This window comes from Trematomus bernacchii, unplaced genomic scaffold, assembly GCF_902827165.1.
Source record: "Trematomus bernacchii unplaced genomic scaffold, fTreBer1.1, whole genome shotgun sequence".
Lineage (NCBI taxonomy): Eukaryota > Metazoa > Chordata > Actinopteri > Perciformes > Nototheniidae > Trematomus > Trematomus bernacchii.
Window position 1 is genome coordinate 13610447 of NW_022987727.1, and position 24920 is coordinate 13635366.

The following is a 24920-nucleotide window of genomic DNA, read 5'->3' on the forward strand; positions in this document are numbered from 1 at the left end:
TCACCTAATAAATAAGGTACGTCCTAAATCCCCAAACCATTTCTTCAATTAACCATACAATGGATTATAGCTTAATTGTAGTGATAATGGGAGTAGACACTTGAGGAAATTAAAATGGAGAGCTTGAAAATTCTAAAGTCGTTACCAAATGACCCCCAAGGACAAGGATGGTCGAGTATCAGGTGGAGAAAATAGTCTCCAAGACAAATACTATTTAGTTTTGGAAATAGAGTGAAAGCCAAAGGGTACCTTTGCCATCTTTTTTACATTTGAACAACAATCATCATAAACACTGGTGCAGTTCTGGATGCATTATTTTCAACATGTAGTCATTAAGGATTCAGTGGAAGCCTGGCCCTTAATGGCTTTTGGATGCTGCCTCCCACACCCTACTTGATGGAGCATGCTTTCCATTAAAGTGAAAGTATTTGGATGCTTACAGTTCGACCATAAAGGCCCATATGTTGCGTTTTTATTTCCTTGACTCACAAACAAGCCTCCCCACTGTTACGGCGTAGGGGACATCGTTGCGTAAAAGCCAACGTGTCAAAATCAAAATTCATCACTGTCAGTGATGGTAATTGGTGCTGAAAAAGGGAAGAAAAGCACGCTCGGTGTTACAAGGGTGATTAAAGGCATCACAAACGCAGGCATGTACGAAGTCTGTAACTTGGGGTAATCTCTTTATGTTCAGATGACAGAGAAGATCCATTACATCTTGTATTAACAAAGCACAAAGTGTGCACAATGTCAGGGCATGTTTGGGTGCAGAATGGTGTTTGTGGAGGTTTAGCAGTGTGGCAAGGCCTCCAGCACTGCGTGGAGAGGCAACAAGACAAAAGTGTGTCCTCTCCACTGGGTGTGGCCTGGATTCACACAAAGCCCCCAGTGGGTCAGTGCCTAAGGAAAGTCTGTGCATGTATGGTTGGATGGGTAGTTGGGTGTATTGGGGACAGAAGAGTGGATCCAGGGTGGGTGGCTGCAATGGGGAGCTGAAGGAGTGACAGTGGCAAAGCAGATGGATACATGGGGGGAGGGGGGACATTTAGATATCTGGGTTATAGCTTTATGAAACAAATCTCAGAATCTATTTCGGAGATACTGGCAGGCACGTGATCCAAAAATGAGGGCACAAATGTTATGTGCAACCTATATCATCAGTCGATCTTTATCGCCATATGCAAAATATCCTAATCAGTATTAGCCTCAAAATCCAGTATTGGTTGGTCCCACTCCCATTCTCCCCAACGACGAAACTGACGATAATCTATATGTGCAACATATAGTACATACAATAATTCAGAATGAATTCCATTTCCATGTGGAAACCCATTTTTACCCCACGCAGGCTGAGATGAACCCTTTTTGCCCCCCATAACACGTTAAGCCCCCTTCAATATCCACAGCTGACACCATCGTTTTTAACTCTCATTTTTCTTCAGTGCATTGCCATGAATGCAACACCACAGCCACACATCAGGGGCCAGCCCGCTAATGGAGACCTCACCCCTTGTCTCTCCCATGAGGCCGTCTGTCCTGAGGAGGAAATGGGAGAGTTGGGGGGGGGGGGGGGGGGGGCATTTAGCGGGGTAGGAGGGCGTGGGCGTGATTTGTGGCTGGGTAAGAATTCTGGGTCAGGGACTCAGCGCTTGCCTCTTAATCGGGAGATGCACAGGGTGGGGTGTGGGCAGGCTATATACACCAGATGGGAGAGCCCCCCATTCGCATATACCTACTTAGCAAGCCCCTAGGCACGTGCAGACACACACCCTTATCCCTTCACTGCAGACCTCTGCATATACAGTTGGTGCGATCATGGGTGAAATAGATTATATTTCCATAACCTAGATATTCTAACCCCCCATGACCCACTGGGTACAATGGAGGCACTGCCACAGCGTCGAGGCCGACTTTACACTGGCTACTCATTCACCAGAATAACAAGAGCTGATGCAACAGCAGCTCAAATGACAAATTAAATATGAATGTGCATGAACCACCGCCCTCTTTTCATTGTTTCCATCCTCACTGTTTTCTACCTTTTAAGGACTGGATGTGCTCATAATCATTCAAATCCATCTCACTGCCCCCCCTCTCTCATTCCTCATTCCCGTCACTTTTTTGCTTTTTTTTTTTAAAGCGCAGATGCACCAGCACCATAAAAAACATCATTAAACTAGAATGCTTCTGAGACAGCACATTTTGCTCGATTTATTTATCATTTCAAAAGTATGTACTTAAATGATAATGTCCTTAGTCAGAAGGGACTCTGTTACGTGATGCCTGGGTGAGTGTGACCCCTGAGAAGAGAGCAGCAGGAGGAGAGCTGATGGGGGGGCTAGTTTAGACCCAGAGAGTGAGGGAAAGTAGAAGGAGATTGTCAGCTGATGGAGTCCCCTCCGTGTTGGAGCATGTGCACCCCCTAGTGTACCTGCTTGTCCTAGCAACTGGACTGCACATTTATACACTCAGAAATGCTGCTTCTCTTTAAGAGAGATTACATTAACCCTGATCAGTTTAAGGGTAATACAAACCTGTTTTTAAATCATTTTAAGATGTTTTTATTAGTTAGAATGAGGGAAATATTTAGATTGTTTGATTCTGGTCCTTTATTGAGCCAATGAAAAAAAACTCAGGTCGAGGACAGAACAGCAAATCAGATCAGGTTTGAGGGTTTGGCATAAGCAGCTCTTAAAACGGACCCGTCAAATTGAAGGCGAGCATGCACTAGTAACCCAAATGTATATTGCATCTCTGCAGAAAGACAGATGATGAACATATTGATGCCCCTGGGGGTGAGAAAGAGAAGTGCTCCCTCAAATGAATATCAAATGAGAAAATAGGGGAGGGGGGGGGGGGGGGGGGGGGGGGGGGGGGGCACCCAGACAAGAACAAGCATAATGTGGGAAAGCTGCTAGGGCAGTCTGGCAGTGCTGCTGACCTCATGACTCACATTCAAAACAAACACAAATGCACAACAGTTATTTCCAAGTGTTATTTGTCCTTATTCTCCTCTTCTTCATGCTGTATCATGTTTCATTTATCAGTGTGTTCCGGGTGGCCTCGGCAAACAAATGATAAATGGGGTTTGTAGTTCAAGTATGGACAGAGAAACTGTACAAATGAAAGCTTTTGTGCGATAAATGCAATAATGAATCTGCATCTCCATGAACTGCGGTCATGACCGACAAAAAAAAGCAGGAAAGGCAAAAGCACTGTAACTTCCTTTCAGAATATTCTAAGTGGACAACAAGCTGGTTGGACAACATGAGATCATCAACTCCAATCGACGGATGAAGCGATGTTTTCTGAGATGTCACAGTAACAGGTAAGGTAGGATTACATCTGAGGAGCAGACATTGACTTTGTACTGTGCAGCAAGCAGCCATGAGATGGCAGCAGATGCAAAGAGTAGTCCGTTCACACTATCAGTGCCAGGAAAAAGAACTATGGGTAAAACCCTCCTCAGTAAATCACTCCATAGACCTCCATCTCAATCCCTGCATCAGCATGAGTGATGAAGTAATACATCAAAAAGTGGGAAACCAATGAGGTTCATTTACTGAGTGCAGCTTTCACTATGCTGCATGTGCTGTAGACTACATCCATGACAGTTTAAGGAAACTGTCCATTTTAAAATAGATTTTATAATAATAAATAAAATTTATAATATTATGGCTGCTTGACAACTTCATTAAGTAACTTTAGACCTGGCACGCACTGATGTCACAGAGGAATTAGTTTTAATCTCGTAAAAAGTCACCACAAAATTGAATATTAAAAAGTGCAGTGATGCAAATCTTGTGCTCATAATCTGCAATAATGAGAAAAGGTCATGTTTAATTGTTTATTTGGAGTTGCTTTTTGAAAGTAAAAGAGGAACAGCAATGCACCAAATAATTCTACAGATATGACAGGGAAAGTAAATCTTGCAAAGGATCCATAAAGTATTCTGCACACTTTTCCCATGTGCCTTTAAGCTACTTGGAGCGGCTTGCTCTTGTAGGCGTGGTGCTCTGCAGAGCCGTTTTACAGCACAGACAGCAGGCCAAGGCACAGACCAAGACGCATGAATATCCCAGACTAATGAGCTTGGCCATGACATGACTCAAAGTTCGATGGGGCCTTTGAGATAAGAGTTATAGCATGTGAGTCAGAAATCATAGCAGAGCAGAGGACTGTAAACACAGCTGAGGTGCTGCCTGTATCTGGGATAGGATAGTTTTCAGGCCTGCAGGCAGAATGAGTGGATCACTGCAAGGACCCTTGGTCGTGTTCCAACCAAGTCAATTAAGTTACAACAGTGTGTGGAGGAGAGAGAAGGAGAGAGTGACTCCTTTCTAATAAGGAAGAGAGGGATCATAGCTCTGACATAACACCCAAGCAGACAGACTCCTGGTGGTTTCTGGAGCTGCCAAAAAGAATATGTGCAAGTGGATAAACATGCCTCTGGGCACTGATACTCTTACACAAGTCACAGCAAAGCACAGCTGTTAATCAGGAGACATAGCATATTTTATTTCAAAAATCACTTCAAGTCCAAGTTAAATAAACTTGCTGAAAAGTATAAAACAGCTTATTAATATTGAACATTTTGATAATGCTTTAGCCTCACTGAAATGGTACCAATCAGCTGTGGCAGACATTACACGTGCCTCTACCATTGAACGTTTTCAAAGTACCTACAAATGTTAAATGATTTGTAAGTGTACTTTAATATTGTTTGGTTAATCAATTATGGACCTTGCAGTCATAACAAGAAACAGACCTAATTAAAGTTTCCTAGCTATGGTTTTGTTTTGCTTTCACAGCTATACAACATTATGCTTTCCTGTTGTCCATTATAGGTGTGTCCAGATTGAAATCCTACAATTGTGGTTAACACTGAAAACTATCAATTGACTCGCTATTTGTTCTCCTAACCACTCTAAGGCGATGCATAACCTTAACAACCTTGCAAGAGTTTAGCAAATAGCAGTCTATTATCTTATCACGACGATCTGTTAGTGTGAGTGACAACAGTTGTTTTGTGTTATATATTTCACTGAAGATAAAAGATGTCATGGCAAATATGATTCCTAATATTTGAAATCTCTCACAGATTGTTACAGCCCTGTTTATAGCTGTTAAAGTGCTGAGAGAGTAGGAGTTCCAGCCTTGCTTCACTAAACATATGCTGCTCTTCACTCTCTATACACAGCTCACTTTCCTATACACACCTGCCCATTTGGAAATAAACACACTTGTGCACACATAGGCCTACAGTATGGAAATAAACAGTCATACGCTCTTTTGGAAATAAACACTTGCGCATACCAGATGCAAGAAGCAACACGTAAACCTCCGAGGCCCTTACACCTTGAAATGGATACAGCATATGGAGAAGATAAACTTCAGATTTTCTGACAAGGATAAACACTGAAGGAAAGGCAAAGGACACAACATGTTTCCCAGAAACTACATCAGTTATGTCTCCTTAACTTTTGAAGCAATGGCCAAACTTATGGCCATGCATGAGCTTTAAGCTTTTTCTAGTAAAGAAATTGCAATATTACACTTCATATGGAGAGACTTAAGATTTGATTGGTATTCAATTTATTATGAAAATCATGTTGCCATGAACACTATCCTTATAACAACAACATGTTGATGTGGGCCAATGAATGGTTCTCAAAAAACTCAAAATGTCCAATGAGAGAATAACATTTTTTTAAGACTGAAAAACAAGACAGAGAGATCACTAACCAATCAGCTGCCATAAGAAAGTATCTGCAAGTGCCATTTTGTGAACATACCAAAACAAAATGACACGACTGGAGCAAGGAAATGTATGTCAACTCAAAGCATGCCGGAGAAAAATAGTCTGCAGCGATGTCAAGTTGAAGCAATTCACGGTTAAGGATCTCAGCAATGACAAAACACTAGTAGGGTCCTTGAAACTCCGGTCTGTTTTGTGAGCCTGTCAGCTCATTAGCCTCGTATCTGAGGAAGGGCTGATACAGAGGGTCAGGATGGCCTTGACTAAAGGGAGGTTTTTTTTGTGTTGGGCTGATAGATGAGGATGTCTCTGATCCAAGGCTTAGTTCCTAAAGGGGGGCCGGGGGGCCCGCTATGACCTCAAGGAAAGAGGCAGAGAGGACTCCCAAAAGGAGAAGGAGAGAAAGGGAGATAAGGGTGGTGCCGGCGAGATTAGTCAATGATAACATATGTGGCTGCTGCTTCCTGGCCCAAATCAACAGTCTTAAAGAGGAATAAGTATTCAAAAGACATGAGAATAAATAGACTTGATACATTTGAATTTGGCATTCAACATATTGCAGATCAACGAGCCAAATATCTTTTAAACCTAACCCTAGCCTTATCTTTTCAAAGTAATAGACAAAGTATTTGTAAACGAGTCCAAAGAACAGTAAATGAGCAGCATGGGTTAACAGATGTCTCCAAAATCATATCAAACATTGTCTAAACTTCAAGGTCATAGCTAAGAGCTCTTTCTATCACATTTGTCATTTTCTTTCAACCCCTGCGAGTAGATCTCTTTGAATTAAACAACAGCCTTAAAAGTGGCCTCGAGCTGAAAAACCTCCAGGGCTCAGTTGAAAGAAGCCAAAGAGAAGAAAGCTTCTTCCTCTACGTCAGTTTCTTTGACTGTCAGCTGTCAGTCAGGAAGCGTGTCTAGTGGGCAATACGAGGATCAGACGTGTTCATGCCACTTATGCACCACCAGGCAGGAAAATAATAAGAGCCGTTAGACAGCTACCATCCCATCCTGATCACTGCACAGACTGACCTCTCAAAACCAGACAGCAGATAATTGCATCCCCTCACATTTGAAAGTCACATTAATGGGCTGATAATGAAGTTCTGGCTCAGGAAAAAGGGATCACTGGAGCGGACCAATGCAACAACAGATCCATCCTTTGACCAGGGAAGGAAATTGGAATCTGCACGATTCATAGCCGAGCGTACAAAAGATTTCCCCTCCACTGGCGTGCATTGTTAATGGCGCGTTGCTTTTGAAAAGGGCTCAACTACCTGTTCCTTGTTGAATAGGGGTGCTCGACGAGAAGGCAGGTGGGCAGATAATAGGGTCCGTCGGTGATGAGACCCACGCAGCTTGAAGCAGAATGTGCTATTCATGTGCCGTCACGCATTGCGACCAGCACTGAGAAATCTGTCCCCTCTGACAAAGCAGACGCGACAAAGGTCCAGAAAATGGTCAACAAAAGTGAAAATATCAGTAAGGCCTGCGTGAGCCTTTATAAAAGATTCACAGCACTAGGGCAGAAGACAAAACTAAATGTCTTTGTCTAAAGAAGAAAGAAATGGGAAAAAGCTAAAAAAGCTAACACAATTCAGAACGCTATACTGTTATGTTATAGAACAAGGAGATATTTGGATTGAAACAGAATCAATACTAAAAGTGACGAGGGTAAGATAGAATAGGAATGGCAACAACACAAGTCACGGAAAGGACAGTTCACCCTTGTTAGTAACACACTGTGGTCTGAACCACCACATGAGCAAGGGGAAAGAAAGTTAGGCTCTAATGCTCAGCTTGGGCCCAAGGCTTTTCTAGGATGTGTTGATTTCTCCTCCAGCAGGTGCTTGTTTGCTGGCAGACAATAACGGTTAATGAGATCCCAGAGGAAACCGACTCTGAGCAGGTCGCAGACTGTTGCAAGCACCAGAGCCTCCATAAGCCCACCATTCATGACCTTTGACCTCACCCATACCCTTATCCTTGCCACATAATCTTGTGAAAGTCAAAGCCCTCACTTGAGGGCTGATACCACACACACAGTCATGCACAGGTGGGTACATTGTTAACACACACAGAAAGATGTTGCATTTTCGATGTCACAACTCTGAAGTAAAGCGGGACTACTGAACAAAAGATATCTTACATTATATAAAAGGACAAGAGGAAAGCTTATTCGCGTGTAGGGGTTTATCATTGTTCATGTTACTCAGTACAGCACTTAAGGTATGCAGAGTGACAGTGAATACATATTTAGTGAGCAATTCACAATACTTGTCTATTAACAGCTGACGAAATGAGTCTTTGAGAAGAAACTACAATACACATAGAAGTCAATAAAATAAAATAAAGAACTTACTCCATGCTTTTGCTGCCGTAGGCGTAAGTAGCGAATTGGCTGCTGCTACCAGCTTTGGAAGGCAATAGGCCTCTTACACAGAATTCATTTGAACTAGTCATAGTAGGCGAGGCACAGATGTTACTAATAAAACTAACGATGGCTCTGTTCTATACAAGTGGCCCAGCCATCATTAAGCTTGATTATTAACACCTGTGCTGTTTCTACTGTGATAACATTAGCCAGTTTACATCAAGAACAACTGTAACAATATATATATATTGCATTGCATTATTTAAGTGTTAATACAAATGATTATTTAAGTGTTTATAATAAAAAGGCTTGGTAAAAATATAAAATACAAAAATATAGAAAGAAATGTGTGCTGACATTTGTGTGATAAATTGAGTGTGGTAGTCCTAATTACGCCTCGGCAAATTACATACATATTACAGCATGTATGACATGAGACTACTTAAATCTGTCAAGTGCAAGTATCACGTATAAAATAGGAAGCAATTCTAAAGATATTTTCCATGCTTGTAACAAATGAACCCTGCCACAGCCGCCTTTTCCCCGAGAGGATGTATCCTTATACAACTCACACACTTAACAAATCCTTCGCTTGCCTTATTAAATCAGACAACCAGACTCACTCAGACACGTTTTGTTCAGACCCAGACCTCCTGGGGGTGAACTTCAATGGTGTGTGTGTGTGTGTGTGTGTATGTGTATGTGTATGTGTGTGTGTGTGTGTGTGTGTGTGTGTGTGTGTGTTGAATTGATCTTCAAGCTCCTCCTATCGATTGCTTTTTTAATTAGGCCCTCATAAAGAGAAAACGTCTGATATTTTCTGGTTTTACGAAAAAAAACTGTTCAAGCAAATGTGGCAAAATGCAGATTCCTCAAAATAAAGTGTACTTTTTTTTCCAAAAGGTTGAAAAGACAGATGAAGATGAACCACCTGTAAGCAAACCGACAAAGTGCAGGAAGAGAATTTGGGGGTGCTTACCTGCAACTATATATTTGTGAGCTTCAGTAGGCAGAGAAAAAAGAGAGAAAGACAAGTTAGATTTCATTTCAAAAGCACACAAGACTTTAGAATTTGGAAAATACTTTAGAATATGGAAAAAGAGGAGGATTCAAATGAAAAGATGGAATAATCTGGGATGATGATGATGATGATGAAGCGGAGGGGACGAATGTATTGATATTCAATCTCTATGCATGTCACACTTTCCCCCTAAAAGGTTTCAATACATACAATCTCTTCCATTTTCCTTCTACAGCATATGAATTTAAGTACAAAGTACTACATTTTTGTGGATTGTCCGACCAAACCCACTCACCTGAAACTCACACACAACACACCGGACACACACACAAACACACACACACAGGCCAGTCAACTGCTGTTTGCCCAGCTGATGGAGATTGATGATTAGCTGTGTTGACAAGGCATATGAGAGACTCATCCATAAAAGATGGTCTGGGCCGGGCTATTTACTGGGGACTAGCACACAAACCACAGTGTTCCCTCCATTGATTATTAACCAGGCACATATTCGGTCAGTGTCCTGCATGGCCAGTAACCCAGATAATTCTGCCTTAAGATGCAATCAAGTTATATTAGCTTTAATGAAATGTCGCCAAATGTTCGCTGTTTTATGATTTTGACATTTGTGCCAACACAGGAGGGTGACATTTGAGGATGCATTGCAACTCTGACATGTTAATCTAAACCATGCAGTTGTAAGATATTATAGTATACTAAGCCATTGCATATGATGCTTTGATGGATTTATATAGGCGCTCTGTTCTATTAAGACTGTTTATTCTACTCTTGGACAGGGATACCAAAAATGTATTAGTAACCAATGACAGTGAACTTTAACGATTCTAAATACCAATTAGATAACAGTAAAAAACCAAGAGAACAATAATGTCAATAAACGCTGTACTTCAACATACAGTACATACCATGATAACCATTCCAACTTTGACATTGTATTTATTTTGTATACAGTAATAAGCTATCAGGGCTGAAAACTAAAAGACAGCAGATTTTTTATTATTACTTATTGAAACATGACAAATGAGCCTCGATGTGCTAAAAGGATTGTAGGGCAGTTGGAAGTTCATTACCACCCCATTGCTTTTTTCCCCCCAGTTGGTCAAAATGGCCTCCATCCAGGCGTGAGCTGGTTTCATTACAAATTCATTCACCAACCTCCCCAATATAAGTCAACTACAAACAAATCCAGTAATTGTTCAACACAAAAACCTCACACCCTGACAAAACAGGTGTTTAGATGGGTTTTGTCCCGGGGCGGGTATTAGCCGAGTTTCAGCTCACCTCCTCTGTTTCACCCTTTTGCATTTCTCCCGACCTGCTTTCTCTGCTCTCGTCTTGATCCTCATTATTCCACACTGGGGTCTTTGGGGGAGCAAATGGTCTATTATCCAAAGATGGAGCTTAAGACAACTTAAAGCTCTGGAGGAGTGGCTATTTATTTGGGTTGAAAGACAGAGAGAGTAGGAGGGAGTGTGTGTCTGGCCTGGCGTTCCCATATCACTTAGGCTAATGTGATTAAGGGTGAGGGAAAGGGGGAGTTCATTTAGCTTAGAGTGTGTTGGTTCTAAGTGATTCATGTCAGGGAGAGTCGAGGGGGGAGAGATCTGGTCGGTCACAGGACTTCCTGAAACACACACATGTGTGCATGAGCAAATAAGAATGAAGGTGTGTGTGTGAGCTCGTTTTCAGTGCCTGGCACCAAAATGAGTACAATGTGCACTAAGGCTCATTTGTCCCCCAACAAGGTCCGAAAAGAACAGAATTCATTTCATTTCACCCCACTGAAGTTATTTTGGGATTAGGACTGGATTCATGACTTGACATTAAAAAATGTCAGGAGAAATGTTGCTGTCGTCTCTATCCATGATCTCATCAAAATGAACATTTCTTGAATGACTTGTCTGTGCAAATGGAAGCGTACATTTGCTTTGATGGATTTCTTTTCAGTTTTTGACCAGGACATCAAGAATTTGTCCTTTATACACTTGTTCAATATCTGTTCTTTAGTGACTGTGAAGACCAAAAATAATCTGTGTATGCTAGTGTAAACTAATGTGTGGGCTTCTAGTCTTTGTAAGGTTAAATTATATCAAAAGCAGTTCCAAACTAAAAACCGGCAAGATGGGGGGGGTGATAATTTAGTTTAGTTGGGGAGCAGGGGTGCTGCTATAGAAACAAAAGGTGGTAGGTGTGTGTGAGTGAGTGCATACATGTATGAGCAGGGCCTCAAACATGGCAGATGGACCCATTGGAGTCTGAATTGCTTTTTGCATGTTACCTCCCAAACACACTTTATACGGACAGACACAGCATGTCAATGGCACTTCAAACTAAGCTCTCAAACGGCAAAAGCTTGTCCAAAATTGGATGAATACATTCAAAGAAAAAGATAGGGCCTGAAAACAAAGCAAGCCTGACATGTTGTCACACACCGTACATGATGCTCCTAATGCTGTTAACTGTAAAGAGCAACACACGAGAAAAGTCCTGTTCAAATGTGTGTGTTTGTAACAGGGGAAGGTTGCTTGGTTTGCATCTCAGTTGGATATTGACTGCAAAAAGAGCCCCCCCTCCTCATGAATACTGTCCCCAAACCCCCCCAAAAAGGAAGGATTTTACAGACAGGAAGAAAAATAAAATGTGTCATCCCCCCCCAAATCCCCCCCCCCCTATTGTACACTTTCAAATGCCTCCCTGTGTTTTCACAAGGATCAGGCTTTAAGGGGGAAATTCATTATTTTCAGAACAGGGGGCAGTCAGCTTGTCAATGTGATGATAAACCTGCCTCCAATAGCTGAGTGTGGCTGTGTACTGGGCTCAAAACCATCTTGTTTTTTTCTGGGTACAAAATCTAAATCTTTACAAAGTTAAATGCTTTTCCACATCATCAGCCAGAACAAAAGCAGTCTTTTTAGATCCCTGATTCAAGAAGTATGTATGGGAGCTTTAGAGAACATATGCGAGTGTGGACTGGAGAGTCTTTAGGTCATCCTCATACAGGGCCAAGAACTGGGAAAGGGGGGAGAATTGAAAGGGACTTCGACAAACTACTGCATTTTCTCACACACGGGACACCACGGGTTGTAAAAAGTCCTATCAGTTTCCAGCTGTGAGGTGTATACAACCCTTTCACTGTCCCCTCCTTTTCTCCACCACTTGAATAAATAGCGGCTGAGAAATGGGCCGGAGGGTAAGACAAGAAAAAGGACAGAAGATCCTTTTGGTACTTGTTTACCTCGTGCAACACATCCTTCATGTCACCCCAATTTACGTGGCCTAAACAACTGCTGCCCCGGAGAAAGATCTTGCTTGATTGGAGTTGGGCTTGGGTTGCTCATGCTAGAACCATTTGGTGTTTGTATATGCTATGAGATTGGGACAATTAGGAATTGGTAAAGGCTAACTTAATCAAAGAGCACATCAGTAAATACATTTCAAAATGAGTCATTTGCAAAGGCAGCAAAGTGCCATAATGACTGTTTAAAAGAGAAGATGGAAATGCAAAGAAGGTTTTCTTTCACTCAAGCAGAATCTTTTCACAAAAGCGTAATTTCACGCAACGCAAATCTGCAGCTCCACTGTGGGCCTGGGCCTGCCTTGATTCATTTAGTGTGAGGGAAGAGATTAAACCCCACAGCAGACATCAAGATAGAGAGCAAGGACAGATCACATTGAAAAGCCACTGCTGTAAAGAAAATAAATTCAGTGCTAGATGAGGGGGATTTTTGCCAATTTTGTTCAGTCAAATCTTCACTGTCTAGCTTAAATGTCCATTCAGATTCTTTAAATTACCTTTACATTATGGTGTAAGGAGTACTAATTTGAAAGCAGAGAGTATGTTATGAAATTCACAGAAGCTTTGACTTTCTAGACGCCTCAAAGTCCAGTCCATTCGAGTGCTATCCTTATTTTGACAACAGGGTCATAGACCTTTCCTCCCACTCCTAGTCTATGTCTGTCTTCGCCAGTGTTGAAAAGTCAAAGCTGGGAGCTGCTGTTTTATGAAGGGGCTCCGTGTTAGCGCTCCTCCTCTGTGGTCCGTTCACACCGAAGCCTGCAACCAATGACATTATGGGGAGGCGTGAGGCTGACGGCCCCCACGTTCCTGACATTCCAGCTGTGGCAAGAGATTACTGTTCCTCCTCAAATCTCCACTCTACGACCTCAAGATGAGTGTGGAGCCTCAGAACATGTCCACATAAAAGGAACAAGTTACTTGCTTGGTTGTTGTGCAAAAGTCTTGCATGTAAATGTGCACTTGATGTGGAAATGTTTTTAAGAGTAGGCACAAGATAAGAAAAGTCCATGAAGATATAATCCATGAAAACATCAATGATCCACACAGGGTTCAAAAGAGAAAGTGAAATCTGGCTGTTAAGACGACGCTAGATCACTCCGAAAAGTGCCAACTCATTTTGAGCATGTGAAGTGTTCTCTGTGGCAGCTGACCATTTGATGAACACGTTCTCCCAGACGCATCCATCAAAGAGATCCTGAGCCCGAGTCCACAGCTAAACGCAAACTTGGCATGGCCGAGCCTTCCAGTGGGCCTTGCAGCGTAATTCACCAAAGCAGTTAATGTCGGTCTGGTCAAAGTCAAAAAGGCACAGGGAAATGAAAAGTACCAGAGCCATCCATAAACCAAAGCGTCCAGTCATGCTTTCCTGTGCTGACAATGACATCACTGAATCCTCTGCCCGACTCCCTCTTTATTTGATGGTGTTCCATCCTTCACCGCCTCTTCCCTTAATTTTCACCCCAATCAGAATCATAGCCTTTCCCCCTTTTAGCGAAATAGACTTATCCATTAATGGCTCCTAAAGCTCTCACATTAGGAGAAATGGCTTTTAATTTGGCCAATTAACAAGCTTGTAAATCCATCATTGGAGCGAGAGACTCATGGAATTAGAGGGGGAGCATGACAGTTAGGCTCAAATAAAGGGAAGACAGGGACCATCAGCTATCCAATGATCCCCTAATTATCACAGGAAAACAGAGGACCAGAGCATTCCGTTTGAATCAGGCAAAAACTTTGATCCAGAGAGATCTGAACTGATGATGAATGCAGGCTGAAGTTATTAGCCGGCAGGCAGAGGACATGCAAAGAACGGTAATTGAGAAGTGTAACGTCCTTGGCTGCTGACGGGTGCAGGCATTCGGCAGATGAGGGATATTAGGAATTAAATCATGTACGCACACTACCAGAGAGGACTGCGAAATCATCGTGTTGGTTCAAGGTTCAAGGTTCAAGGTTCTTTATTTCGTCATACGAACATAGCTACAGTGAAGTTATGCCGATGAAAATACAAAAAGAAAAATAGTTTAAAAAAGTGAAATAGTGCAATAAGAGTCAATATGCAAGTTATTGAAATATGATATATAGGTAAATAGATAAATAATTTTTAAATAATTTTTAAGTAGCAGCCAGATGAATATTAGGGATGTTGTTTCAACTGTTCAGGTGTTTAACAGATTTAGCTTCAACTGTTCAGGTGTTTAACAGTCTTATTGCCTGTGGGATGAAACTGTTGGGTCTGGTGGTTTTAGTCCGGATGCTGCGGTAGCGCCTGCCAGACGGCAGCAGACAGAACAGTTTGTGGCTGGGGTGATGGGGGTCTTTGATAATCCGGAGGGCTTTCTTCCTGAGGCGCTGGGAGTAAAGGTCCTCCATGGATGGCAACTCTGGTTAATAATAATAATGATAATAATAGATTTATTTTGTTAGCGCTTTTACAGGTGCTCAAAGTCGCTTTACAAAGATAGTGAAAAGAAAAGAAAAGAAAAGTATGTATAAATATATGTATGTATGTATGTATATATATATATACTTTATGTATAAAGTAAAAGTATAATGAAGTAGTGGCCTGGTGTATTTAAAAGTCAAATGTCTAATAAAGGGCCAGTCATTCTCTCTATAACTAATTGGGCAGGAAAGACAATCACACCCAAGACATTCAGCTAGGAGGGAACTACAGTCTTTCTCCTGATAAGATAATGGTGGCTTGTAAAAAGATAAGCACTTGGATTGGAATGCTTTATTAACTTTCACTTAACATAATTTTCTGTGTTAGCAATTATCTTATCTGGGTGTTTGTGTGATTGACACAAATTTAATTTCTGTATTTCTTGGTTTGAGACTTTTGGCTCTTGGGAGTCTTTTATTTGGGCCTTTTTTGGACCAAAATGAAAACGGATTTATCAAAAGTAAAATGGACAAAGAAAGGCTCAGAGTTTTGATGATTTCAGATAATCCCATTTCTTTCAAAACAAGTAAAAAGCTCTATCAGTGTTGAGAACAACTTTGACTTTCTTTTCCAGAACAAGACTCAGTTCTTGACTAAAATGTGTACTCAATCTTTTTCACAATACTGACACCTACTCCTAAAAAAAGTTAACTTAACACAACCATATTTCCTGACAAAAGAAGATTGTCCCAGCATGAACGAACAGGACCTAAGATGGAAATACTCTGAATTGTACCGAGGTTAAATAGCAGGTTTTGTTTTTGCTTTCAGTGAATGCACCGCAGCTCTATCTGAAGCCCAACCGACATGTCATTAATATCCATAAACGTCAGGGTCTTTAGTCATTAGACATTGTCTCTCTATTCTCCCCTGGAAAAACAGAATGGGAAGCGGACAAAAGCTGCTGTTTTTGTCTTGTGTGGGCCGAGATAAAGCACCCAGTGAAAAGGTTGCCATCCATCTTCATCCGCCTGGCATGTGCTTTAGTTACTTCCGCCCTCAATGGTGCCTCAGTCTTTTTCTGCTCTTCTAGTGAATGCGTGTGTGTGTGTGTGCGCGTGTGTGTGTGTGTGTGTGTGTGTGTGTGTGTGTGTGTGTGTGTGTGTGTGTGTGTGCGTGTGCGTGTGCGTGTGCGTGTGCGTGTGCGTGTGCGTGTGCGTGTGTGTGTTGTAAGTGGCATCGAGGTTAATGAAGTGCACCTTTTATCCTCCCTAAAATGAAAGGGACTTCATTAAGCAGTGAATGGCGGCTTTCTATCGCGCACATGAAATCACACACCTGAGGACGGCCTTCATAGCTGTACGGACAATGATAATGATGCCTGCACATGTCTACAAGCATATTCAATCAGTCCTGCATGATTGCACCTCATGCGAGTCCGTTCATTTCAATTCTCTCTGCTAAACCAGATCCTATAAATGTCCAAACTTTTAAGAGTGTATTGAAGACCTTCCATTTGAATAAAGCCTATAGTTCGAGCTGGTTCCAGATTACCCTATGTTTGTCCACCTGGGTCTTACATTTTATGGTATTTTATTTTATTGTTTTATTGTATTTTTATTGTTTTTTTGTTTTATGTTATTGTATTTTACACTCCATCTTGTCTTTTCATTATTTTCCTGTAATTGTATTTCTCTTTTAGCACTGTCACTGATGTTTGTAAATCTGTAAAGCCCACTGAGACAAATGTGTTTTGTGATATTGAGTTACATAAATCAACTTTGATTTGATTTTATTCTCGACAGGTTTATTTTTCATTCTAGTTGCCACCACTAAGACAAGGACTTTCGTGACCAACAAGCAATGGGTTTAATGCGTCCATTCTCTTTTGTTTCTGAACGGTTTGATACGAAGTCTGACCACGACTGTCGGAATAGACACAAAAGATGATAAGGAAGAATCATGCCGCAGTGGAGATATCAGGATGTACTGACGCCATGCATCTTCTTTCCTCTCCCTCATCACTGTCTTTCTTTCACCCCTGTCCTCTTCGCTCTCTAAACCCCTTCCTCTTTCCTCTCTACATCCTTTCATCTCAACCTCCCACGCATTTCAGGTCACCGGGGAAGCAATCGTCTTAAGTGTTCTGGCTGACAATGAGAGCTGATGAGAAACCTTCCTGTGAGTGTTGGCTGGCAAAGGTAAGCTCCTGATCCTCCATGCGCTGCATACAAATGCAGGAAGCTCATCTGTGCCGTCTCTTTTTTTTCCTCATTCTTATTCTTGAAGTTTCTACCCAATTATAAATCCCTGCACAAGACAAATAAAACTTACTTTCTAAACCTAAAACGGAATTGAGTCAACATTTGCCTTCTAAAAGGGGTTGATGCATATTCAGTCGAAATGTTTTTACTGGCAGAAAGCCAACCTAAGGAACGTTGAATCTCAATTCCTCAATCCAATTTGCTGAAATTGATCCATTGCATTTTCAGTTTAATCAACAAAAAAGATAAACACAGGTCATGTGGTTAAGGTCATAGTCTCTTTCAATGTCAACACACATCCATCACTCTAATCTCTCTTTTTGAAGAGCAGGTCATTACAGTACATGTGATAGAATGTATCAACCACAAAGGAGAGAAATCGCTGAGTCAGCAAACCTTTCCCTAATCCTCTATGGCTTTCACCTCAAATAAAGGGCGACAGAGGTTGACCAAAGTAGAAGAATCAACAAAACCCAATCAGAGAAGGTTTCCAAGCAGCTGTTGAGGAGCTTGGCCTTTAGACAATTGATTTGTTTGATTTTACACCAGCATTCGTCCGAACCAGCTGTCGGAATTCTAAACTACCACAAGAAGGAATCCATAGCGTCTCAAACTGCTGCGAGCATGACTTCATTCAAAGACAAGTCTCTGCACAGCCTTCCACACTGAAGAATCCTGCAAGCATTACGCATAATAACTCCACTGCTGGATGGAGGATGTGACACGCTAAAAAACTAATGACACATATGACAGATTGACGATTCCTGCTGACGGTAACTCGTTGAACTCATAGTTACTCGATGGTGGCATGAGCAAATCAATCTTAGTGGTGCTTGGTCTCGCTCTGACATGTGTCATTAAATAAAGGTTAAGTGCCAGCAGACAAATTGAAGAGAGCAGTAACTTACAAAGATTTATTTATGTGCCTTCCTATCTGACTGATTGCAAAATTCAAATGTATTTTTTGTTAAAGTTGCTGGAACTTCTACTTCTGTTTCAGTATTTATTCTGCAAAGCAAAATTACAAAAAGGACACCATCAAATACCATAGCACAAAAAAGATCTGCTGGCTGATGTAATGCTTGCTCTCTCACAAAAGGCCAGTGTTAATGTGGTGTCAAAGTAAAAGTGATATGTAGATTTACAGTAGCAGTCATAGGATAAGCAGCATGGGTGCACCTGCAAGGACTGTGTGCCGGAGACTAAAAACAGTCACCAGCAGTCTGGACCGCTAGATTGGGAAATCAGAGTCTTACACCAGGACTAAGAGAGATAAAGACGAATAAGGCCATTCACAAACCATCTTTAGAACCACTTGTTATCACGTGATCAAAGCTTTCTGTAGGTTACGTGATGATAACTTAGCGACTCAGTGCTGTGGTTATAAACTGTGAAAGCTGGTTAGTTAAGGATTTTTGTATAAAGGAAAACATAGATGTTTTGATTAATCACATTGGCTGATTGCCCTTCTGTTGCCAACCAATACAAATAGTTTGTTTTATAAAATTGGGTATGAAATGTATTGTGGTTTGGGAGAAACGTTTCAAACTCCACCAGAAATAATGTGTTGTAATCAAGCCTTTGCTTTTAAGAAATTGCTGTTTCAAATTAAAAAAAGAAGTTATCAGTTATTCAGTCATGGAAATAGATTTTTCAATACATTTCTACATACATTTCTAAAAATGTTAAGAACATTTAAAAGAGTCCAGAAGTATAATTCTCTCATTTGCTGTAAGGAAACATAACTATGCAGAGAGTTTGCACATTAAGTAGACAGAGCAGGAGGGCTGCCTTTAGATTAAATACTATTGAAATGACTTAATAATATACTTAAGTGTTAATGTGTAGGTTTATGGCATCATTATGGACTTCTGTACGTGCGCATACTTCAGCAGATTAGTCTGTAAGTGAGTGGTTATATTCTAGCTTGGCCAGCAGTGATTTTTCTTTTTGTTGACAGACCAAGCACCACCACTTGTGGTTTCAGCAGTACTATCAATTAGCTGTGTTGAACATATGATCACTAGAATTAAGCATAAATGAAATTAAGCTAAATGAAAAAAGGAACAAGTGTTTACATGTAAAGGCTTCAGGGCTGTGTAATGAAGTATTATTGGAAACTGTGGTTCCGTTCTTCTAACTGAAGAAACCGCTGCGACAGTCTGAAGCATTTCTCAACCACAGACCTCATTTCATTTAACCAGAACTCATAATAGCTTTCAGCAGAGGGAAACCATAGCAAAGAAAAAAAAAATGGTACTTCTGGGTTTTTGGACACCAAACCAGAGCACTCTATTAGCAAACATGGCCAGCCTCTTGTATAATGGACAAGGAGAGGGGCGTATAATCAGTCTAATTGGCTCTGGGCGGATTTGATAACATCACAGAATAGTCATGTCACGAACCACTAATTAAATCCTGTAATCAACATGCTGCCTCATATACCGAGCCTCTGATGCGGTGTTCAGCAGCCATGCCTGGGGGTTAGAAGCAGGAGGGGGTGTGTGAGAGTACTTATTTAGTGTGTGTGTGTGCGTGCGTGTGCGTGCGTGCGTGCGTGTGTGTGTCCATCCCTTGACACTATCATCAAGGGCTGTAGCAGGTGTGCAGGCAGCCACCATCTGATGTCGTCGTACAGCTCCACTGAAGCTGAAAGCCTGGAGATGTGTGCGGTGCTGATGGCTCTGGGGTGGATGAGCTTCTGGACAACAGTTGCTGTTTGGCTAGAAATGCTATTCATCTCAGGGCAACAAATAATGATTTACTAAAAGATAGTGATGCAACGATCGGTTGGGAATTGGTTGAGACGTTCTTGTTGTCAGCTGATCCGCCATTCAGTCTCATGCATACAACTTAATGCATACACATTATGTCTCGCATTATGGTTTTATATGTACACAATGGGGACACATAGACGTAAAGCTTGATTTTTTTTTTGTGTATGCTGTCAATTACAGTTTAGCCAAGAAAACTGCAATCAGTGCACCTCTATTATTAATAAGTATGTTCAGGAAATCTATCTATTATGTGCTTGGATTCATCGATTCATCCTATAATATATATAATCCCAAACATTTGTGAAAAATGCTGGAATATTGAGATCCTGAAGTGACTTCTTAAAGTAGTTTACCTTAATATTTCTTAACTCAAAGATATTTCATTCAAATGATTTGAAACAGAGTAGCAAATGTTTTTTTGAAGAAGAAAAAGAAGCTAGAGCCATATATTTACAGAGAACTAATGTGTTTCATCGTTATTATGACCTTCTTTCACCACTTACAACTTCAATCGTTTGGCTAACATTTATAACAGCCTATAACATTGGAAAGATAAGAAGGATGGTTTACCCTCCTACTGTTCACTGCATCCCTGGAAATAAACTCGATTGGGGAAATGTAGTTCCTGACCCAAATAAAACTTCCAAAGAGGAAAAAAAACTGAAAATAGACATAGTTGGAGTCTTCATGTATGCTTTGGTGTTGGCCTGCCCTAAATGAAAAAAAGACATTGTCTAGGTTAAAGGTGGGGCCTACCCCACCTTTAACCTAGACAATGTCTTTTTTTTCATTTTTCATAAGTTTGAGAAACCGGCTCGAGATACACTTTTTGTTATATTCCATGGAATGCTCTTAACATCCCGATAGCAATGAATATCTTAAGTGCTTTGACAAAAAATCCATAAAATAAATTCATCTGTGGAAGCCGTAGTACTGTAAAAAGCACGACCAATCATTTTAGCCGGCCCGGCTAAAATAACTGGATGGCCTACCTGCCTGTCAGCCTTCCATCTGTGCACAAACTTATCTCGTGCCCTCATTGGTCATGTGCGCGTTCGTGTGTGTTGGAGGAGGGGCTCTGTAAGGAAGTGGGAGATTTTTTCCAGCTGTGTATTTTCAAATTCTAGTGCACTCAAGCTGGTTTCTCCAAAATTACCTACCACACCTTTAACATTTTTGTCATTTTTTTATGCAGGATGAGGCGTTAACCCTTCCTCTCAAGTTTCTAGCCACCAACCATCAACTACTTCAAAAAGCAGCATTGTTTGAGTTCTAAATGAATCCTTAAAAGCCACTGTTGACAATACAGTAAAAAACCCAGAGCTGGCCTCAGGCCGCAGTGTTTTGCAGGCCTGCCAACGGACCACAGCCTTATTTAACATCCATTAGCTTCTCAACATTTGCGCCAGCAGCAGATGGCGGGTGAAGTGTCTTGCCCAGGGACACAACAACATGCTGACTGCAGTAGGGTTTGAACCTGTGCTCCCCTGATCCGAACACCAACGCACTACTCCACTGCGCCACAGCCTCCCACACTTCCAGCTGTTTGAGAAGTAAAAGAGAGGGGAGGAGACTTGCAGAAAGTGGTGTATTTCTAAGAATACTTAAGCCATTACCATCTGGCTTTGCACTAAGGGTCACTTCCCAAATGTCAAGCCTCAAAGTGAGACTTCGGATATCATGCATCAACCATTTATTTACTTCTGACTTATGTGAATTACTTTGTGCGGTGACATCTGCAGCCACTAAAATGAATACTTTTACCTTTTGGAAAACACAACTGTATCCATCATAATGGCATGAGCACACTAGTAATGCTACACTGCAGTATCGCATGCTAGCTCCTGGGGCTGTTTTGACTACACTTCCCATAATCCTGGGATCAAATTCAGTCACTCAGTTTACTGTGGGAATAGAAAGGTGCAGGAATGAGTTCTTAAACATGGAAATTAGTTTTCATGTAAGCACATCCAATTGGCTTGTCTTGAAGTCAACGGTTTTTTGAACATTGTTTCGGTTAGATTTCCAAAATAACATCTGTTTTTAATACAAGTTTAAGAGATTTTCCACTTTGTTCTATGGCATAAAATCTCAGCAAATACCCAACTCCTAGATGTCTACAGTTTGTATGTGTCTTTTTACAGCGGTTGCTAACCAGTGAATTAATAGAGGCGAAGTCCCGCCCATCTACTTCCGACTCATGGGACCTTATTTCGGAAAAATTATGTATTGAAGTCAATGGGGAGAGAAAACGTATCTTTCGATCCCGTTTGAATTGTGCCATGAATTAAACATATGATGTTTGTCAATCTTAAAAAATAATTTCCATGTAAAAAAAGTCACAGTTTGTCGTAAAACTGTTGAAATATAAGACTATGAAAAACACGCAACTAGAAATACTACAAATCCCAGAATCCCGGTCCCGCATGCTGGCTCTTACGGAACCGACTAACTCCCCTTGTGTGTATGTACAGCTCTCAACATGCCCAGACTTGTAGTGATTTTCACCTCTTGTAATACTTTCCGCCTCATTCTGAAAGAAAGAAGTGAAATGTGCCAACGTGACGGCCGTCTTGGTGTTGGTGCGAGACAGGAGATGTAGTTCATTGAGCGGTTTCACACAAAAAAAGTGTTACTTCACAGTTTTACGACACATTTAAATTTTTTTGACTTGCAAAATTATCTTTTAAATTGACAAACATCATATGTGTAATTTATGGCACAATTCAAACTGAATCGAAAGATAATCTTTCTCTCTCCGTTGACTTCAATACATAACTTTTCCGAAATAAGGTCCCATGGAGCTCCCCCGGAAAGGGAGGGACTTCGCCTCTCTATGAGACTACTAAACTTCATCACAACATTAGCCGCCTTTAGACTAGCCGTGTTGTGAAGTCATGTGACTTTTTCATTTGCTTTTTACTTCTTTCGATTGCATTAACGCTTCAACTGTTATAAAAGTGGTGTTGAAGTGTGGAGATTATCCTGCTGAAGAAAACGTGTAAGCATCATAAAAATGTGTTTGCCACAGAATTTATTTTATGCAATATTCCAATATCCAATGAAAACATCGCATTTGTTTTTTCTGAATGGAGCCCTCGTAATGCTAACTAAAATACATCATCCCGGCACCCACTCTATGGAGGCTTGGCTACAAAATCTGCACCATACAGGTCATGTAATTAATAAAATGGAGGATGGCCTGGATGTTTGTTTTGTGTTTGCACATGCTGGGTGAGGGTATTCCCCCGAATAACTCCTAACACGCATACACACACAGGCCAGTGAGCCCCGTGTGTCCCAGAATTTTTGGGCTTCCTTCCAGCTTTACCATCAGCAACTCGCCTCCATCTGCCCGGCACTCTGAACACCCAACAATGGCCACCTATGTTCCCACAGGGAGAGCAAGAGACATGCAGCTAGGGCCCTTATCTCCACACACACAAACACAAACACAACAGCCTGGCTGGCATGACATGGTCCACATGGAAAGCTGTGTGTGCATCTGCTTTTTGTGAATGCATGCACCATGTTTCCAGCCAGCGATAAACTCTCCCAATATGACGTAACTTGGCAGGAAAAAAAACAGTGAATGAGAAAAACAGAGGTCCACACACACACACACACAAACACAGACTAACACCTCCCACCACACCCCGTCTTTCACGAGGTGAGATCTCTTTTATAGACTAGCCACAATAAAGAACACAGACAACACCGCCATTGTAACCACTGCTGGTGTTTTGTTTGGAGTTATAGTGTGCAGGATGCTCAGGTTCTATATTACGCTCACGTCTTTGACTCGAGAGCAGACATAAAGCAAAGTGAAAGGAGAGCCGTCAAGACTTTGAGAAAGAGGAGAAGTGGAATTTGTTGCTGCAGACATCTGGTTAAGCCATTTTGTGAGTTGAAGGGTTTGGTTACATACCAAGTGTCCACAGGGGGGACAATGGGGGAATTACGGTCCATCTATCAACTTAAACAGACAGAAAGAGACAGGCTGCAGTGAAACGCACCCAGCATGTAAAGGTATAGAATGATTACATGATTCTTGAGGAGTGTTGTCTTGAAAGCCTCCAGGGAAGTTTGAGGTCAGGGCCTGTCACAGATCATCAGGGGGGACAGCGTCTTTTACAAGGACACTTCTGCAGGGCGTGTGCTTGATCATGACAGGACGATTTAAACCTAAAAGCTGGTGTCTCTTTCCAACATGTCACGCCATGACCACTAAGTATTTCAGCACAACCATAGAGTTTCCATCTATTGACTATAGGCTGACGGTGACGACAGACACTGGTTAAAAAAACAACAAGAGGAAGTAGGTTTTATTAGAGTCTCCACAGAAAGCGTGAACTATGAAAGTTGTATTAATGGTGTGATGTGGGAAGGTTTCAAACATTGACTTACTTTAGAAAGATATGAGCGCAAGAATGTCAGGTCAAGATAAATGCTTTGTGTTTTACATTCATGTTATTTGCAGTCCCCTTGAGTGACTGCATAAGCTTGGAAACAGTGTAGGGTTAATGTATCAATCAGGCTAGGCACTTATAAAGGAGTGTTTTATTACCTTCTACACCTGCAGCTGACATTCACATTAGTGTAGTGAAGTCAGCTGGTGGGAACTATAAAATAAAATTGTCTGAATTTCTTTTTTAATGACCTGAGGCACGAACATGTTGAACAAGTGGCCCTTTCTCTGTTACAATGTATTCCATTATCAATGTAATGTGAAACAGGAGAAGTCTACATGTATGCTAGCAGCTTTGTTCTCATGCTTTGACCTAAATGCTAACATCAGCATGCTAACAATGCTAAAATGCTAATGGTAAGGTGGTGTAATGACTACCCAGGAGATATTCAACAAACGACCAACAGCCACATAGGGTGCCAGGTGGACTGCCAAACACTTTCTAATTCACTTGATGTTTTAGTGCCTGCCTCTGTTTCCTCAAGTGCAGACAAATCATTAATGTAATGCTGCCAGTCAGTGTTACATAATAATAATAAAAAAGGGGGGGTAA

The 24920-nt window shown here is 41.3% G+C and overlaps 1 protein-coding gene across 4 annotated transcripts in view; it reads right to left on the bottom strand.

Annotated features, from left to right (window-relative positions):
• The window catches only part of agrn (agrin), a 250779-nt gene that overhangs the window by 178600 nt on the left and 47259 nt on the right, over positions 1–24920 (bottom strand). For 2 of the 4 annotated variants that reach the window (XM_034144789.1, XM_034144788.1), the window contains exon 3: positions 9112–9132. The exons of the other annotated variants lie outside the window; for them this stretch is intronic. In XM_034144789.1, the coding sequence (XP_034000680.1) occupies positions 9112–9132 (21 nt within the window). The remainder of the gene's footprint in view (positions 1–9111; positions 9133–24920) is intronic. 4 annotated transcript variants of the gene reach the window in all.